The 21190-nt window shown below is 41.2% G+C and overlaps 1 protein-coding gene across 5 annotated transcripts in view; it reads right to left on the reverse strand.

Moving 5' to 3' along the window:
- The window catches only part of camkk1a (calcium/calmodulin-dependent protein kinase kinase 1, alpha a), an 80152-nt gene that overhangs the window by 35019 nt on the left and 23943 nt on the right, over positions 1–21190 (reverse strand). For all 5 annotated transcript variants that reach the window (XM_030069532.1, XM_030069534.1, XM_030069531.1 and 2 more), the window contains 3 exons: positions 16922–17370; positions 4124–4171; positions 2600–2653 (listed from right to left, as the gene is read on the reverse strand). In XM_030069532.1, the coding sequence (XP_029925392.1) occupies positions 2600–2653; positions 4124–4171; positions 16922–17245 (426 nt within the window). In that variant the 5' untranslated portion in view covers positions 17246–17370. The remainder of the gene's footprint in view (positions 1–2599; positions 2654–4123; positions 4172–16921; positions 17371–21190) is intronic.

Below are 21190 nucleotides of genomic sequence, written 5' to 3' on the forward strand. Positions count from 1 at the left end.
TAAATAATTTTAGTGTCACCTAAACAAAAGGTACCAACAATGCTGGAGAATTCTGTACGAGGCCTCACAATATTGCTTCCTATACACACATCATCTCAGTCTCACACAGTGTTTTTGTGTGTGTGTATGTGTGTGTGTGTGTGTGTGTGTGTGTGTGTGTGTGTGTGTAGTTTCCGTTAAGCCTCTCCAGCCACCTCCTGGCAGTGACTCGGAGAGCCAGCCGGTCATTAAAGCAAAATGAAAGAGGAGTAAAGATTCAGCTCCTGCTTCTGAGAGCAAATATCTGCTAATAATTAGCTCTTTACATTCCATGCCCCAGTGATTTGGATTATGCAGAGTGAATTCTGCCCAAATTAGACTTTGCTCCAGCCCTTTAAGGTTGCTTAACAGCATCAACACTACTGGATGGCTGCCAGTCAAATTGAGAGTATGGTAATTAGAAGCCTGGGTGAAGAACAAACACATGCACAATGTACAGAGCTGCACTTTGACTTTGCTGAGCTGTGATTTGTTTAAGTACTGGACACTTAAACCAGTATATCCACTTTTCATATCATGTGGAGTGTTGCTTTGGTATTATATTTATGTATTATTAGAATGTCAATGAAAAAATAACATTATGTTTTGTAATGAAATATGGCATTGGTCAAAACCAATCAGTAGAGGCATGACTGTGATTGTGTCGAGTCACGAAGTCATGGTGAAATCATTCACTGCTATTTCAACACAAATATCCATTCTAGTGTTTTCCTCAGGTTGAAAGGTGTGGATCCAAGGGTGGAGATAAATCCAGAGAGCTGAGGTTTATTGATGAAGATGGAGGCTTATACTTTAAAAAGATGTAAAACACTCTCAAGGGCATCTATTCAAATTCAGTAGCTTTTACAATTTGTATTCCTCTATAAACTTTCAAGGATTTTGGGAGCTCTAAAACTACTTTTGTTACAGGTATCTGTGCATGTGTGCACCCACGTGTGTGTGTGTGTGTGTGTGTGTATGTGTGTGAGTGTGTGTGCGTGTGTGTGTGTGATGTTGCGTGTGACTGCACAGGCTCACTTGGTGGACACTCAAATCCAATCAATACCGTGTGAAGCCAATGCCCATTGCCAGAAAATAGAAATCACCCTCCCATCTTTCATTTGAGCCAGGAATGGCAATAGCCTGCAATCTGTCCCTCCAATTAGCATCAAATACGAGCACGGCATCACACAAATCCAATACAAAGTACAACAAACACACAAATTAGATGCACAACACACATGTACATAAGATTAAAAAAGAAAAAAAAAAAACATATTCATATCCGGAGTTGCTTATCCACACCGATGCACGCATACAAAAAAAAACTTGACAGTTAATATTTTGATCTGCAAAACTTTGTTGTAAACTTCAACAATCATCCTAGGCCTGGAAATGGATGATGGATTTTAACAAAGGGAGGGAGGAAAGGGTCAGTGAGTACCATATGCTTCATTTGCGCCTGGATTTTCTCACACTATGTTTTATCCGAGCAGCTCTGGAGCGCTGCATTGTTTTAGCCATCTCATTATGTCTTGCTGGCCTGCAGACTGTGAAACAGAGACTTAAAATAAGCATTTGCTTGTTATAATATTTCTTCCTCCATCTCATCATGCTTGCCCGCGTCCTGACATAAACTCCTGCTGTTTGCAGCATCAGACTATCCGCACACAAACACACCAGCATTTTAATACTGGGTTGTGTTTACCTCAGAGCTCCCACTGGCTTCAGTTCAAAAGTACACCTAAAACCCCATCCAGAGCTGGCAGCTTGAGCCTGCATGAGTAATCCAAACATTTTCACTGGTGCTACCGCATTGCATGCTTATTTTATGTTAGTGAAAGAAAGTGTTTACATTTGGAGCAGGTGAGGTTACGTAGCGCTTGTTGGAGCGAATCACCTTCATGGAAATGCCAAATCTAACCTCATCACAGGCAGTATGTGACTTGTATCCAAATTTTTTCTCCTGACACAACCTCAAAGCAAGTACTTGTTATAAAAGAGATAGCCTGGACAGATGAAAAAATGAAGTCTGTGGAGAGTGTTTTAGATTTACTGTGGAGGCACTGGAGGCCAATTTCAATTCAGTTTCTTCTAAAGTAAAGGACGGGAGTCGACTAGATAAAAAGTCAAGGTGAGACACTGGAGATGGAAAAAAGAGGAGGAAAAAAAACTGAGAAGAACCAGTAAAAAAAACAATAATGCAGGGGTTGTCAATATGCTCCAGGTTCTTGGACACTCAATTTGACTTTTGTTAAACCGTTGAAGTCATTTTGCCTTATGAACAGTTACACGCAAAGATATTTTGGTTTGTATTAATTATCTAATTGTTTAGATGTCTTACGTGAACCCTGACAAATGGATTCAAAGTGCTGAGATTGTGAAATAATCAATCATTCATTTCTTTGTATCATAGCAATTCCTAGTGACTTACAGTGAGATCAAACTATTCCTTATTCTGCTGAGGACCTCTGGAGAAAACCACTGCAATAATGAATCTAGTGATGAGAGGCCACACATCATGTATTAATCAGAATCAAACATCAAGTTGCCAAAATGTGAAACTATTGCAGTGACTTACATAATGCTTGTCGTCATCTTCGTTGTATGCAAGTTTGACCACACCGTAGGAGCCCTGCCGAACAAGTAAGTGAATCCAGTTTAATATATTGACTTTGTCATCCTCTCATGCACAAAAATAAACACAGATATTATAATTTCTTCATCTGGCATACAGCATTCATTGATGCCTAAATGTATATTCAAGTAGTTCATACACAAATTTGGTTAGGATGTTTAGAGAAATGAGAGTTTTCTGAACAGTAATAAAACAACAGTTTGCAGACAGACTGTGGCACCATACTGGGTGTTGGTGAAGACACCACCATCCCCTTCAACTGTGAACACTTTTATTCAACAAGCTTCAGCAACAACATTTTATTCTTTGGTGGCACAGAATGGCTCCTCCCACACACACTGCCCCTGGATGTGTGTTGGCCAACAATACTCAGTTTTTCTCTGCTCCCTATTCTTTGAGAAGAGCAAGCAATCAAAATCACGTCTTAAAAAAAGCTGACAAAAACTCTTGTATGTGTTAAATACAAAATGGGTTGACTTCAGAGACAAAAGGAAAGTGAGTCATGTCACAGCAGATTTCTTGGGTGGCCAGAATTATCAGCCGACTGTTCATGGATAATTGAAGATTTGTCAGCTCTTTGAAGAAATTTGACTTATACAATTATCAAGCTGGCAAGTGCTAACAGTGTACTTAGCAGGACAGACAAAAATTTATCAGAGGGGCTTATACTGTGTTCACGCCATATCATTATACCCATAAATCAAACACATCTTCTCCATAGTTGTATTTACTAATTGGAATGGAGTTCATCATGGAATGCTGTCAGTAATAATACTTATGACGCCCCCCTTGGTAGTCTATGTAAGCTTCTTCACAGTTTTACATACATTAATTTAGTCCATACATACGACAGGCTGGCATTAGTTTTAGTATTTGCTGTTCGCCTCTAGAGCTAAGCAATAAAAGCACAAAAAAGGTGCATAAAATTATACAAAATGTACTGACAATTGTCACAGATTCATGAATGCAACTAAAACGTTAGTTGTCTGTCACTCAAGATGGAGTTTGCTAAAGTGTAAGCATAAAGTGCTGGAGAGAATGATCTACTTTTGGCATCTGGTCTCATTAATTAAACAGCGAGTTGATGACCAGTCTCAGCCCAAACCCCAAATGGGTCAAAAACTGCTGGTGTTAGCACGCAACATCGTGGCTTATTCATGTTTGCAAAATTAATTGCTTACATTTGGAGTGGGTGAGGTTATGTAGCTTTTGTTGGAGGAAACTACCTTGATAAGAAATGCTGTTTGCTATCACTCAGCATAGAGTGTGCAGAAGTGTTAGTGTGGAGCACTAGAGCGAATGATCCACTGTGATACATGGAAGATTTTGGTGGCTATGTTCTGAGGTAAATTGATGGGCAATCTCTGCAGAAAACTTGGTGCATTTTTATTAAAAGGAGTCTAATCACTGTTGTTTTTCCAAATGCACCTGAAATAGCACAAAGACAGAAAACGATGACAAACTCACCTTCCCAATCTCACTCTTCAGCTTATACTGGTTCAACTGGATACAGTCCTGGGGGGAAGAGAGAACGGAAGACAAGTGTAATAAAATCACCATCATCACTGTGGTCATTATTATCATAAAACATCATTATCACTGTCGTGGTTGTTGTTATCATATAAAGCAAAGAAAACTGAGAGACTTGCAGACTGACAGAAAATACACCGCCTTGGGTACAGGAACAAAATGTTCCCTCTGTGTGTGTGTATTGAAAGTCATTTATTTCTGAGATGTAGGTAACGATGCAGTCAGTAGTTTCTGTTTACTGTCTTCAAATCCATTAGAGTGCCACTGTTTAAAAGGCTGATTTGCAGTTCCATAGCAACCACTGCTGCAGAACAGAGGCAGCCAGGGGCATGGCAGAGGAGAGCAGACCCCTGCAGGATGGAGAGAGGGAGAGGGAGAGGTGAGAAGAGAGTTTGGTGGGGTGGGGGTGGGGGGTTTCTTTTCACAAAGCGAGGGGGGGTGAGGGGCAGAAGTGAATAAGCAGAAATTGAACAGCTCGCTTGACTGCTCTTTTATCCAAGACAGGCAGAAATTGTGAGAGATGTGAGATTTGCAGAACATGAAAGAATGTCTTTGCATGTCTGTGTGTGTGGAGATGGACAGAAAGAGATGAGTTGAGAGAGAGAGAGAGAGAGAGGGAGAGAGAGAGAGAGAGAGCAAGAGAGTGAGGGAGAAAATGGATTGGATAAGTGGTTGCCTCATTATAGTGGGAGAGCTATGGTTTAGTGTGAACCAGGCCAGCGCCAGAGGCAGGCTACTGGAATGTGTTTACAAGATAAGAGGAGGTAGAGCGCAGCTACAGATGTAACAAAATAGATGCATATCTCTGCTGTGGTGGGACTGAGGGTGAAGCACCAATTCAAACAAGAGGGCACAACTGTGCTGTGCCCCCCTCTGGGCGAATTATTGCAAAAGAGTTGGCATGATATAGTAGGTTACATAACATGCTGTCAATATAGCTTGTACGTTACTTTCAGCGCTGCAGAGGATCTAAGGATAGAGCGATGGAGGGCTGTTCACTGTACAGTATGGGGGTGTGAAGTAGGCAGGAATTACGGCAGAGGGTGAGACACAGAAAAAGTAGATGAAGAAGGGGCTTTTGTTAGGTGAGACACTATTCCACTGGGTACTGCAAGTAAAGGAAAGGATTGGCTGAATGGAGATAAAGAGAGGCAAAAAATAGAGCAGTAAGGGATAAAGAGAAAGGCGAATGAGAAGAACTCCAAAGAAAGAAAGAAGAAGGAGGAGAGATTGTCTGGATATTTGGGAGGACTTCAATTGGGTCCAGAGTCTGCTGGCACATGCTCAGTCAGCTCTGCACTGCAGTTAATACTCTGTCAGGGCTGATGGATAAGGAGGGCCATGCAGAAAGACTTAAATACATCAGCAACGCTCACGCACATGCACGCACACACACACACACACACACACACAACTGAGCTCAAATACTTCACTGGGTCTGCATAAATCTCTGGAGGGGTTTATTGATCACACTGTCACATCGGACTGTTGCTTCATCGCCGCCGTGTTTCCTCAGGGTGACACACCCACCTCTCCTCTCCCCGTCTACCTCCTCGCCCTCCAGAACTGCTGTGTAGTGAATTTATCCTCTGCTGTGTTTTTCCTTTGCCAAAATCTCTCCATCACTCTGCAATATTTATTACTTCAACAACTGATAACTATCAATGCATGACTAATAAATCGTGTTCACTTTGCCATTCAGAATCAATGACAGTACATTTTGTTATGATAATGAATAATCTTATATTTGGAAGTAAGAGGCAGGAAGATTATGTAAGACACACAATTAATCAGGAATGAAAAATGCTCCTACGGAGAAGTTAGCTCTTACTTTTTCCATTAGTAAGCAGACAAGGCACTGTCAGCTTAATTTATGTGGCTTTTGAGGAAAGAAGAAAACTCATTTTCCAAAGGAGTATGTTTTTGAGATGGAAAGCAGTAAATGGCTCATAAAACAGTGCTAGAGGTGTGTAATGAGCTACTGATGACTCCTAAAAGTAAGCACTACAATGGGTTACAACAAGTGTTCATTACCACTGATTTGTGGTCATGACTTTAGTTATGTCCCTGTTCACATGTACACTTTATGGTCAAAAGTACTGGGACACACCTCTTAATCACTGAATTCAGGTGTTTCATTCAGTCCCATTGGCCCAGATGTATAAAGTCAAGCACTCAGCCAATGCAGTCTGCCTTGGGTCTGGGTTGTTCTAAAGAGCTCACTGAATTTGAGTGTGATGCTGTAATAGTAACGTAATGGGATGCCACCGCTGCAACAAGTCAGTTTGTGAAATTTCTTCCCTCCTAAATATTCCACCATCAACTTTAAGTGGTGTTATTGAGAAGTGGAAGTGTTTAGGAACCATAGCAACTCAGTCACCAAGTGGCAGACCACATAAAGTCACAGAGCGAGGTCACCGAGTGCTGAGGCACATAGGGCCCTATCTTGTGCCACCCGCTATCCGCTGCCACTACCCGCTACCCGCAAATTGCGGATTTAGGAGCTTCCGCTATCCCTAAACGGTATCTTGCGCCACCCGCTACCCGCTATCCTTATGCCGACTCCGTCATTTGCGCCTGGAGGTGTGTCCGTGGGCGTGTTTCATGCGCTATCCCTAAAGTTGCTATCTTGCGCACACCACCCGCTATCCACTATCCCTAAAGTTTGGGCTGTTAGGAGAGCGCGCCCAGGCGGCTTCAATGCGCGCCCCGACGGAGCCTCGCCACACACACGGTCGGACTGATACCGGGACGCCGCCGGAATGGACTGAGTATATTACTCATATAGACTGTTTAGAGGAAAGACTGTTTTAATTGGACACTTACGCCAGCACGTTTTATTGTTTTATCATAAGCCAGCAGCTGTGCTATATTTTTATTATTATTTTAATATTTTATTTGCCCAATCTACCTTGTCAATAAATTAGTTTACACATAGTTCCACCTCTGCCTCTTGTGTGTGTGTGGTGTGACCCGGGGATTTTACTCAATCAGTACAACCTTGTGACACGTCCACTTGGACACATGTAGCTCCATCTCCTGAATTAACTCGCCTATAATATAATATATAATATGTATATAAAGCCACCTTGCTTTAGCCTCAGTAGAAGCCCTGAGAAAATCTACCTCCCTCTCTCCATCGTGGGTTTAGGATTTAGGATTTAGGATAGCACATCCTGCCCTTAAAGGCAATGGCACCTGGCACACTGATTGGTTTAACTGGCGTAACGCCCAAAACACGCCTATATATAATATAGCGGGTAGCGCAAGTGTTTTGCGGATAGCGGGAGGTGCACAAGATAGCAACTTTTACGGGGGAACGCCTCTTCCTAAATCCTAAATCCGCAAATAGCGGGTTTAGGGAGTCTGGCGCAAGATAGGGCCCATAGTGCGTAAAAGTGGCCAACGCACTGCTACTCAGTAACTGCAGAGCTCCAGACCTCCTCTGGCATTAACTTCAGCATGAAAACTGTGTGCTGGGAGGTTCATGGCATGGGTTTCCACGGCTGAGCAGCTGCATGGATAGATAGATAGATAGATAGATAGATAGATAGATAGATAGATAGATAGATAGATAGATAGATAGATAGATAGATAGATAGATAGATACTTTATTCATCCCAAAGGAAATTCACAGTTTTTCAGCAGTATCCACAGATTACAGATTAAATAAATAAAAAATAAAGAATAAGCTCTAAGTACAACACACTAGAGATCTAGGTACAACAGTGTGCAAAAAACAATGTGCAAAAAACCGTGTGCATAGGTGTATAAAATGTGCATAGACCATAATGCTATGGGCTTGTTTTTCTGGGGTTGGCCTCGGCCCCTTAGTTCCAGTCAAGGGAAATCTTAACGCTTCAGCTTACCAAGACATTTTGGACAATTCTCTGCTTCCAACTTTGTGGGAACAGTTTGGGGAAGGCCCTTTTCTGTTCAAGCTTGACTATGCCCAAAGCAGAGCAAAGTCCATAAAGTCATGGTTGGTGAGTTTGGTGTGGAAGAACTTGACTGGCCCACACAGAGCCCTGACCTCAACCCCATCCAACACCTTTGGGATGAACTAGAACAGAGATTGTGAGCCAGGCCCTCTCGTCCAACATCAATGTCTGACCTCACAAATGCTCTTCTGGATGAACGGACAAAAATTCCCACAGACACACTCCAAAATCTTATAGAAAGCCTTCCCAGAAGAGTGAAAGCTGTTATAGCTGCAAACTCCATATTAATGCCTTTCGAATGGGATGTCATAAAAGCTCCTGTAGGTGTAATGTGTGTGTAATACTTTTGCCCATATAGTGTATGTATGTGTATATAAGTAATGACGTAGTGGTTCAACTGCATACATACATACAGGACATAGATTCAAAATAAATATCGCCATAGTAATTTCTATTTCTAATTGAGAAAATGAGGAAAATCAATGCTTCAAGTAATTATTTTCATTTTAGCATGTGGACATTGAGATCTCAAGGCTATTTGTAACACATCAAATGATCCTTTCATCAGTGGAGCTCAGAGAAGAGGATGAGAGGTACTTGAAAATGTGGATAACGCAAAGGAGAGTTTGGGGGGAACTTCTTGATATAGCATAAGGTGGGTAGAAATGCTAATATAAGCACAAAGGAGACCAGTCTCTGAGGTGCAGAGGAAACACTGTTGATTATGATCAGCGTAGAGAGAGAGAGAGCAGTGAGAGAACATATTCATAAAACAATTGAGGCATGACATATTATTAGATAAAGAGATTTTTTAATATGCCTTTTATTTTTTTTTGATGAATTATCTGATTTCATCTGGTTGCCGTCTTTGATTTAGCAGTCTCTTTATTCATTACAGCGTTATCTGACCATTATCTTATTGAATTTCAAGCCAGACTGAACTGTCCTCATAGTAATCATGATCCTGTAACTGTGAGAGCCATTAAAAATCAAAACTGCCACTGTCCAAACACTCACGGAACAACAGCCAGATATTCTCGCTACCTTCTTTAATAAAATTGTCACCTTTGATAATTTAACCTCTCATTAAACACTGCCACGATTAACACACTTAATTTGTCTGGACTACTAATCACAAGTGCCATGGTGTGTGGACTTAAACAGACCTCCAGTAAACTAGAGTATAAATGGTGTTCAACAAGGCTTGAAGTTTTCAGTCTTGCATGGAATGACAGCTTATTTTTGTTCAAGGATGACCCCACAGTAGTAAAGGACCACACCAGTGATTTTAAATGTTTGGCCAATTTATTACAATTTACCAACATTTTACGTCGCAACAAACCATTTTGCAAACCATGTAGGGGTACTAAAGAGTTCACAACATATAATCAAAATCCCACGATTTTCAAATTTTAATGTTCTTCGTCTGTCGCTAACAAAGTTGTGGCCATTCACAAACCACAGAACTGATAAAGGCCACGTTTCACAGAGATGGTTTCACTTCTCCCAATTTCAAGTTATCAAAACACAACAGTGCTGCTGCTTTTAGGAAACAAATGTGGATGACTTTATTACAGTGATGAAAACTGGTGTGAGGAAAGTTTTAAGTCTCTGAAATATTGTTGGGGAATGAATGGAAATCAATGGCTGGATAAGGCAAACAAAACCACTGGTATGGTCCTTCAAGAGGAGAAGACTCAAGTCCATTCAATTGTGGCAGGTCATCATCCAGTTAAGGCTCATTTATTTTCCTTTTACATACGAGACTAAATACATCCAATTCAAACAATGCAACCATCACTGCTCCAATATTTTCATGTGTCTTCTCTATTTGCATGGATGTTAAACAATAAATTCACTAGAGGGCGGGTCACAGGAAGACAGAATTATTTCCTCTAATATTATGAGTTTTTAAAGTTTCTTCTTCGTGTCTTGCTCATAGCCTGGTCTCACTTGAACTACTGGGTACCATGTCTCAGCGATTTACGGTTGTACTAATCGGTTTCATCCATATCCATAAGCTTTCTGAAAATGTGCACATATACAGACAAAATGAATGCAGAGTACAGACAGATTGATGTATTTACCCATGTTTAACGTTGAGCATAAATGAGTCTTTAGCCATTAGTAGGTTATTGTTTTCCCTACCAATCATGCTGAGGTTATGAAAATGTGCAAGATCATCAAGATTTCATGCATTTTTCTAAATCAGTAGGCCTCAGAATAAAAATAAGAATAAAAATAATAAAAACAACCACTGGAAAACATTCCCTTTGCAATTGCCCTCCGTTCTTGACCTACAACCTCATGACTTCTTTCTGCTTAGCGAAGACATCACTAGTACACGCTCCGACGAGGGTGCTGTTCCCTCCTGTGATAACTCACCATGTCTGCTGGAGGCTGGCACCGGTGCTCATGCAACTGTGTGTGTAATAACGGACAAATCTGATTTACCTACGTGATTCAAAGGATTTTTTGCTATTTCTGGGCATGCCAGCTGTAAGGTGCAAAACTGAAGGAGGAGATGATTCAAATCATTATTAATGACTCCTTCTGTCTGATTTACAAAGGCAACAACTGCTTATTTCAGCCTGGCCTACGCATGGTTTTCAACGCCTAATGAAAGCGTGTCTTTAGTTTTGTGCCAACATGGCTGCTGCCTTGTTGATTAGGGTGGGACACACAGAAGCTGAACACGACAAGAGAGAACGTTTCATTAACCTACTTGGGATGTTAGAGGATGAGGGGAGAAAATAGGCACAGATTCATCCAATTCAACCTCTTCTGGAAGAAAAATGACTAAAGTTGGAATCACAGACCAGGAGGTGTCATGCCATACTTGTGTTGCCTAAACTTCTGGCGGCCTTTCATCTTTTGGCCTCAGGGTCTTTTCAGCAGACGGCACCGTGATCTGCAGGGATGTCACAATCACTTCTGCACTGTCTGGGCTAGTAAAGGCAATGTGACAATGATAGGGACAGCATATCCATTTCCTTTTTCCATTACAGGATCCTCCAATTGCGTCAGAGCATTGGAAGGAAGACAAGGGCCCATGATACACCATCTGACCATCACAACATGAAACGGAAAACACACTCCGTGGACATCCAGGTTGTGTCTGCCATACCCAAAGTCTCATCACAAATGTATGGTGCCCAATTTCCTCGCTTCCCCGAGTGATTCATTCATCAAAACTAACAGCAGGCTTCAGTAGGTGATGTCAAACAGAGATCAAAGCTGTGGGTGGCGGTTAGGTAAGAGTATGTGTAATCGCTACATTTTCCCCGTCTCGTAGATGGGAGAGACACCTGCAGCCTTTTCATGCAAACACAGGCGGTGTTCGTTCAGCAACACAACTGCTGAGTGCTAGTTTATTAAAAAAAAAAATCAAACACACACTTTTCTATGTGATTTATTCCTCATCCGCAAGCATTTTTAATTCTGTTTGGGAGAATGTGTATATTTTCTTCTTCCCAGGTGATACTGCAGTGTGTGTGCAGACCTCTGTGAGTGAAAATACGTGTGTTTGGGGAGAAATGAGCATACAACTAGATACCAGAGACATGGATTATACAGCATGACAAAGTGAGCTCTCTCTTTCTTTTTTTTTAAGATTATATTTTTAGATTAAGATTATTTTTTGTCCAATTCTGCTATGGTCTCGGCTGGATTCAAACCGAGGCTGCTGCGCTCAGCCTTAGCATCACGGTGCGTGCGCTACATGCTGAGCCACCAGGGCGCATGACAAGTGTGAGCTTTCTTAACACAACTTCTGTAAGCGTATTGCTGTTGTAAAATCCTAACATTATCCACCAAATATTTTCCCTTTGGATCAGTGATGGCTAGCGTTTTTTTGGGACTTGTCATAGAGACTTCTGAGTAAAGCTTTCTTTGTGAGGTACTGTCTAAGCGGTAAACTTCAATTTGGACCTCCAACAGCAGTGCCCAAATTGTTTTTTAGTCAGGATGGTGGTCTCTGGGTCACAACCTGTCGAAAACACCTGGCTTAAAGGACTTCAATTGTGATTTACAAACTCAAATTGAAATGAACCGTTTCACCTGTGATATAAGTATATTTATGAGGGTGAATTCCACCAAAAACCAGCCTTAAATTATATTTAAAAATAAAATCATTTGGCCAAATTTAGCTTTGCACAATTTCTGGCAGTAACCCTCTTAAAAGAATAGATTCACTATTCACAGAAGTCAGACTACTTAGCAATTTAAATTCCTGCCAATGGGAATTTAGCTTGTGTATCTGGTCTATTCATGTTGTTGTGTGTCTGTGTGAGTGGGAGTGAGCAAACAAGCTTGTCTGTTGTGTGTGGGTGCGTCTCTTTTCATCTCGGGTTGTGGCTCAGGCTGGGCAGTACACTTTGGGGTCTAAAACTCTTTCTGGGCTCCTGTGGTACTGTATCCGTTTCCCGTGACGACCAAAATGACTCTTACGCCCTTTTGAGGCCCTTCCCAAGCTTTCCCAAGCCATCCCAAGGCTTTTGTGGGAACATTTCTCCTTGTTCTCACTGAGGTCGAGGGTTGTTGTTTTCATTTATTGTTTTATAACTGGGCACTGTAAGCATTGTGAAGCCCTTGGAGACTGCAACTGTGATTAAGGAATATAGAAATAAACCTCACGTTATCCTGCTTTGATGACTACAACATGTTCTCGATGAGGAGGGCACATAAGCACTACATGTTTAACCATTTGTTTGTGGTAGCGTCCTTCAGATTACAGCTCTTAATCCTTAGATTAAAACAGGGCACAGAGATTTTACTGTGGCTTACTGTTCATCCGGCTTCCCACAGAGAGAGAAATTCATAGAGGGGGTTGAGTTCAAGATAAACTGAATGAAAACAACAGAGGCGGATGAGAAACTGGGATACAGTAGTGAGAACCTGAGCAAAACACAGAGAACACAGAGCAAACACATGAGAAAAGATGCTGCAGCGCTTTACTAAACCTCTGCAAACTCTCTAGTGTCACGCTACCACAGATCATTTTTTGGGAAAGAGCTCACACAGCATTTCCTTGTATTACCTCCTATACGTTTTCATGTCACGGACCACCAAATAAATGCTGTTTAGGTGAGAGACCCTCATTTGAGAGACGGTTTTTGTAGCAGAACCACAGCCTTACTGTTGTACACCTGTTATCTGTATGCTCACTCCTGTTTTTCTAGACAACAGAAGAGGACAAACTGAAATCCCCCAAACAGACTAAAGCCTCTGTCCATCCAAAAAGAGCCCTCATCACTGATTTTCCGGTTTGTATTCCTCCCCCTTCTTAATGTGTCAGTCAGAACTGCTGCCTATGCAAGTAAGAAATGTTCCTGCATGTCAAAACCGCATCCCCACTGAGGTTGGGGGGAATACAAGCAACACGAGTCCTGTCCATGGTTCAGCGAGAGAGCTGCAACTCCATCTTCGGATAAGAACGGACACAGTGACAGTTACACAAGTCTGTAAAATACGGAGGGGTTCTGCATCCTGGCAGATGTCATGAATTCTTAATGTTCACTGTGAAGAAAAAGTCAGAGGAAACGGGAGATTCAGAAGTCACCCACAGAAGCCACATGATTTTTCATGGGAGAGCAGACAGGGACAGTCGATTTTTTGCTGTAATTAGAAAACTGGACTGCGGACATAGCAGTTACAGTTTTAGGTTTGTGTATGTAATTGACTAATTAGATGTAACGAGTTTGTGATTTGGTAAATGTGAGCTTGAGATGAGAATATAAGAATTACAAAATTATTCAACCCCGAATAAAGCACTTACAGATAACTTTTTATTGATTTTGGTTCTGCTTTTAATAGTACAAAAACACTATTTTTTTTTTACCTCAAGATTTCCTGAATCTAGAGGTTAATGGTGGCATCATACATTTAATTAATGGTGTTCTCTCCAACCAACCTCATAGTTTTTTAAATTTTTTTATTTTATTTTTTTTATTAATGGTAATTTATCAGTTGAGATAGAGCTGAGCATAGGAGCATCACAGTGTGCAATTTTATAACTTGTCATTCCTTATATATACACAAATTAATTTATGATTAACAACCCAGCTTATTTAGATATACTGATGACATGGCCTTACTTGACCTGCTAAGTCAAGGTAAAACCGATAAATCTGAATCCTAATCATGTACAGGCTCTGGAGAACTGGCACTTGTCTACTTCCCTGGGGAGTAATGTTTCTCAAACAAAAACAGCTTGTCATGCACAATGCTAAAGATGCCTCAGAGGCTCTCCAGGCAGTAGCTGTCAAAGGGGAGAAAAAGGTTGAGACTGGTGATAACTTCAGTCACCTAGGCACACATTTGAACAGCAACCTTAAATCCACCAATTACGCTGACTTCTTTTTTAGGGATTGTATATGCAGAGCTTACAGCCACTTTGTAAGCTCATCAATTTTGGTGCAAGACAAAACTGTGTGCAATAGTAACATGGTCATGTGACATGACAGTAATATGGGTTGTAAAAAAAAAAAAAATGTATGGGGTATATACAAGAAAGAAAGGTCATAAAATTATTACTGACCAGTCTCACCCTTTCCAGTTATTACCTTTCGGGAGGGGAATTTATAAAACCAATCGGAAAATTTTGTTCAAGTAGGCTGGCCAAGGCCATATCTGCACTGTATGTTGTAATCGTTTTTCATTGTCTATGTTTATTTCCAAATTTTTCATTTGTTGTCTTGTCTTTCATGTGGTGAAACAAAGGAAAATGTTCTATAATTTTTCATTTGCATCACAGTTTCATCATCAGGCCTGCCTAACTGCACCAGCAGTCAGTGTAACTACTAGTCCCGGTTGCTATACAGAGCAGAACCATTACTGTATCTTCTCAAATCCAGTTAAGTTGGTAAGGAAGGCAGAGAGATTCAAGAGAAGTTCAACACCGGGCTCTTCTTTACTGAGCATAAAGAACAGCAGTCTCAACAGCCTCATTTGCTATGAGATTGTTTTTAATTTCACACATAAATACAATGGCAAAGCAATTCAAAATGCTGCACCGATTCTACTAAAACACGCGAGGAAGTTGGCCCGTGTAACAGCCAGCACAAGAAAACACTTCACCAGGCTTCAATGAAAAATGGCTGTGAAACTACACAGTGCAAAATGCAAAATGCAGCACGGAAACAAATGCAAATGGATATGAGGACTTGTGCCAACCATAAAGGACAGCTCGCATTATGTATTTTAGATTGATCCTGGATATATGACAAAGATGCACACACTCAGGGGCACAGAGGTACAAATGCAGACATACACAAATTCAATGAGGGATTACCATGCCACTTCATTCACTGCCCCCCATACCCTTCAGCCCCCTCAACTGTATCCATCCTGGTTTTCCAGAAACACAATGCCACAAGGCAGACTGCATTTAATATCTGTGTGATGAAATAGTCAGAAAGGTGCTTGGCAAAGCCTACACCAGAATACAATACCATGTGGTTCCCCTCTGTTTACACACACCTGCTGGCACTGTGTGGCCCTGAGAAGCTACTATTACAAAGCATAACCTAAACTCTGCTCCACTAAAGCACAGGGACACGGGAGAGACAATCAAGTGTGGATAATAAGTTTGTGATATGTGTGCCAAGTAATGATTACGATGAGCCTCCTTAGTTTTCTTCTCATGTTGTTGATAGCCCCCACATGACTTTTCCTCAGTTGTTATTTGTTTAGTTGAAATTATAATTCAACCAAATCAGTTGTTTGTTTCTGGTACAGTAGCTATTATTTCGTGCTTTCATAAGCACGGTGGAGCTGCTATCTCTCAGTTTGAGTTTCACTCCACGCTATGGCACCACCTGTCACACCAACTGCAGAAATTCATGTCAGCTATTCTAAATCAGAGAGTTTCAAGTGGTGTGTGTGTGCAGAATTGGTGCCTGTGTGTGTGTAGCAATGAGGGATGAGAGAGTTGTGTGTTGATCTTCTCTTGTGGGTCTCCAACACATTACATAATTTAGACAAAGAAGACATTTTAAGACTAGAGGAGACTTTAAAGTTATAATGTGTGAGATTTCTAGTTAGATTTTGGCAATGTCTTAGGTGCTAAGTGCTCGTTGGCGCGGTGTTTTGCTCAAAGGTCATCTGTCCATCAAACCGTGTGGGCAGCTCCACAGCGTCTTGCTCTCTGGATTTTCTGTTGGTGAAGTTTCTGTGGGTTTCACTCTCTTCTTTATCTGTTCAGCTATGGTGACTAACACTGCTCATGCTAAGCACCCCACTTCTTCCTCTATTTAATCCAAACATACCTGCTGTCACCTGTTATTGCTGCCAGAAACACAGAACGCATCACCTGATGTGCACCGGATGAATTTTCTCAGTCAAGACATACTAGACTTAAATAAATGGGTATAGAATTGACAACTTAGCTCCCATTCATGTTCAAAAAATGTGAAAAACAGCTCTAGAAACTTGAAAGCTGCTATGCACAGGTAAATCCATCTCATGAATACTTGGCTTGCATGTAATTTTCCAAAAATTACCAAAATCCACAAAAATTGGTACACATGAAAGGAACTACTTATTACAGGTGCATGGCCAGGTATAGTAGAAGTCAACGACTGGACTCAAAGTTGCACCATGCAGATAATAAAATCTACAGTGACCTAAGAGTCTTACATGTAAGCACTCGGGAGGCAACAACAAGTGCACCCAAAACCAGAGGGAGTGAAATGCGTTAAGTTATCCTTGAGTTCTAAGCTACCAAAGCACACTGTCTACAGACTACAGATCGATATTTGTGAGACAAGTAGTTTACACTGAATATGAGTCTCACCTGAGAGTCTGATATGGAAATGCGCTTGGACTCCACAGTGGGCCTGCGAGCCACACGAGGGGAAATGTGTGTGTATCCTCCTCCTGAGCCTGAGTAAGTTCCTCTCTCCTGCAGCGACATCTTCCTCCCGGAGAGTTGAGGCCGTGAAGGATAGGTCCTCTTGGTCTGAGGTCTGCTGAGCTGAGCCCCGTTCCTCATCCCGTTGGCAGCAGAGCTGCCTGACTCGCTGGTTGTTATGGCGGCCATGATGTCTGAGAGACTGCTAGTCGGGTCGTCGGAGTCCGGTTCTGGCCTCTCGCAGCCAGGATCAGTGTTCATAGCCATTGTGAGTGGAGAGAAGGGAGTGGCGTAGGAAGGAGGTGGAGGGGAGAGAGGTGGAGAGTGCGGCCCAGCAGCATCAACGTGACCTGGGCCAGCCTGAGGTAGCGATGTTCACGGCCTCACTGGAGCTGTAAAGACATAGGGAGAGAGGCTGTGAACACAGATACAGAACAAAGAAGTGATTAATATCAATTATAATTCAATCGATTAATCCACAGTATCAAATCCCTCACCAAATAAATAGTGGATTGGGGTTTAGGGGCTTATTAAGAGCAAATATTCAAATATTTTCATTTGAGAGAACTTTTGCTTTCACAGTGGCACTAGTAAATCAGGGTCTTTTCCCACTTGTTAAAATGAAATATTTACTTTTTTAGCCCCTGGAGTAACTGAAAGAGTGTTTTTTTTTTCGTTTCTCCTCTTGCAAATCTTGCCAAACAGCACTGCAGAATTCAAAAAGCCATAGCCTTAATTTGAAGATCAAAGGTAAATTGCTCTCATCTCGTCGTTGTTAACAACTCACTGATAGATTATTCCACGTTTCTTGTGTGCGGAGTCTAAAGGGTCCTCAATTCAATCGACCCTGAACAATTTTGTGCAGTGCACCTATAATTGCAGGCATGCCATTTTGTGAACTGGATCTTGCTCTTCCATTATATTGTGGAAGAAGTTTGTATGACTGCACTTGCATTTAAAAGTTGTTTGCCACTGTATGCTGTTACATAATTTGTCTGGCTACATCTAAGCGCAAGGACGCCTGTGAGTTCAAACACAAAAGTTACTTCAGGGCAGCAGGTAACCATGACAGAGTTTAGTCAACCAAACAAATCAGAGACAAAATGTCATCTCTCTCGTTCTCACTGTGTGGGCTTCAGTTTTTCAGTGACCTGCTGGGTCAAATTACCTAAGCGTGAGCTTATAAATTGAAATAAATGCCCCTGTGATGCACAGTTAATTATGATCTATGCCTGTGGACATGGCTCCCTGCATCTCCCTCAGATGCTTGTGGGTGGATTCACATATATAGAAATGCACACAGGAACACACACATAAAAGACTGACGATACTGTGTGTGTGTGTGTGTGTGTGTGTGTGTGTATGTGTATACATGATGCAGACATTTACTGAGGTTTGTTTATTGTGCCAGTTTCCTTTCATCTCCAGTGAAAATCAAGTGATCAGCCTGCTATCGTAGACAGGGAAAAATCAAAGCCTCAGACCACAGCTTGTTTTGCTCCACAGATGGGAAGAACAGAGATATTCAAAGTGAGCATAGCCCAGTCATCTGCACAGAAAAGGAAACAAACCACTTGAAATTCCTAAACCCCAAACGACATCCATGTATGTCGCAGCAGGAATCAGAAATGCAACTGTGCTGGCTGTATTGATCTCACAGATTCCCATGGGGTCAGTACATGTGCTGCAACAGGGAGCAGACTGAACAGAAACTATGGATCTCAATACCGTCACCTCAGCCAGACACAAGTCAGCTCTCTGAGAATTAGACAAGAGGTTTTCAGAAATGGGTCATCTTTTGCTATTTCTGAAATGTGTCAGGACACAACAAAACCCCCCTGTTAAGTCAAAGACACCACTTCCAAAATACCGCAGTGTTCCACTTTATCCAGTGAGGTCAAATGCATACACACATTTGACATTTGATTCATACTTATTACTTACTCGCTCATAGAAAAAAATGAAACATTTAAATTCAAATTTAATTATTTTTAAAAGGTGCTCTGCAGATGACATTTACATACAAAAACCATAATCAGAAGGAGCACAAGGAAAGGCCATTTGCATTCATCCTTGGAGGGAGAACAGTCATGCCCTTTGAATTATAACTAAGAGGCAAACCTAGCAGCCTGGTGACAAAATGTGTGAGTTTGTCTTCATCATTCTCCAGAAAAATTGGTAAAGCAAAAAAAAAAAAAAAAAAAAAAAAAAAAAAATCAAAACATAACAAAAAAAATCTCTCTTCATTATGCAAAAACACAGAGTAATGGTGGCTGCAGTATTCTAGTCATGAGCTGCACATCAGATATGTGTGTCAGTGCCTGCATATCAGTTCATTTCCAGCACTGGAAGCATGACTACTAGTTTCCCTTGACTACCATGACTGTTGGGCCCTTTGACACAATATAAACATCCATTTGCACCAATGGCTAAGCTTCAGTGTTCAGGTGATTGCTGTTTAAGTTCATCAAACTATGTGATAATTATATTCCAAGCAATGGATACCAATCGAGGGAGATGCATTGTTTAACTCCTGCATTCCTTGAAGAAATGCTGGCCTTCACCTTTTTGCTAATTTTTCTCACAACTAGTGATTATCTGTCTCAGCCTTGAAACTGGCTTTCGTACCATTCAGCATCTCACGCTGAGTGTGGGTTATTCAAGCACAAATACCTTCCATGTCTCCACATTTTATGACAATATATGTAGACTGAGAGCATAGGGTGAGTTTCACACTCACAGTGTGGTTTCATATGGTTCAATATGGTTGACAAATCATATCTTCTGTTGGTGTTTAGAGCTGAGAGGCTGAGGACAACCAATGCCTGCATGGCGTGTTTGATCATGTTGATCATACTGAGGCTTTCATTTAGCTAACAAATAAAGACGCAGCTTCATCATTGAGTTAACTGCATACATATATATTAGGGCTGGAGAGTATATCGATTTCCTATCAATATTGTGATAAAAAGCTAGACATTGTCTGGTATTTTGGATATCATAATCTGCCATAAGTATTGTCTTTTCTTGGTTATAAAGGCTGCGTTACAGTAAAGGGATGCAATTTTATAAACCTATTAGACATTTAGCGGTTCTGGCTACTGGAAACAATCTTTCTAGTTTGGGGTGGACGTTGCCAAATCTTTCAAAATATGGCAATATTTAAAAACATATTTCTCCTGGGCTAGAGAGGCTGGCGGTTTATTGTGGGGATTTTGTCTCAGCCTGCTTATACTAAAAACCATCAGGAAAGTAGGCTTGAATAAATCAATAACCATACACCTGGGACGCTCATATCCTCTGCTTGATTTTAACACATCAAAGACTAACTCTTCCTGTCCTGCCATGTTCCAAAATGCTCACTCATTATCTCTGTTCTGGTTGATTTCAGACAACTTACTGGTTGAGGCGTTGCAGCACCCCAAGACTATAGAGCTATTTTTGCTCCTTGTTGTCAAAAAATGTTTAACAGTTAAGTCATTAAGCCTTAATCTTGCCACAAAAACAGTGACTTTGCCAGGATTTAAGTACAATGTAAAATGTCACACTATGCAAGATTAGAATTGGCAACACAAGTGGATAAGGATCTAAAGGCTTCATCCCAGCATAGCTATAACGCTGTTTCAGCCTTTTGTATTGTACTTGCATGCTCATGCTTCACAAAGTATAAAATAATTGTTTATCACATGTGGATAGGACAAAGCTGAGATAATAAATTGTTTTCAGAGCTTAGGTTTGAAACTGCTCAGCATTGTGCTCATCATGGGAGCACAAAAGATTTCTTATGGCTTGAAACAATCACGGTGCCGCAGTGGCTATCTTTCAAGCACATATAATTAAGCAATATTCTTTCATTATTTAGCAGGCATCACAATGCCAGCTAAGAAAAAGAAAACTAATTAAAGAAACCGGGGACCCCTTTCTCAATAAGAAGTGTTGTTTTCGAACCATGTGCTATCTTCTCCCTAGTTTAGATGGAAAGCAGATTCAGTGGAGCCAATTACAGTAAGATGGCAGAGCTGGGTGTCTAGGGTGTACAAATGAATCCATTTTGGCTCCATTACAAAACCACTTTCACCCTTAACCTCACCTCAATTTGTCTCCCCCATAATTCTGCCATGTGCAGACAGCAAGGAGATGGCCAAGGCCAAAACTGGAATGAAATACCTTATTTACTGGCAAAGGAGGCAGAGCAACTCAGAAATAAGTCTT

This window comes from Myripristis murdjan, chromosome 14 (assembly GCF_902150065.1).
Source record: "Myripristis murdjan chromosome 14, fMyrMur1.1, whole genome shotgun sequence".
NCBI lineage: Eukaryota > Metazoa > Chordata > Actinopteri > Holocentriformes > Holocentridae > Myripristis > Myripristis murdjan.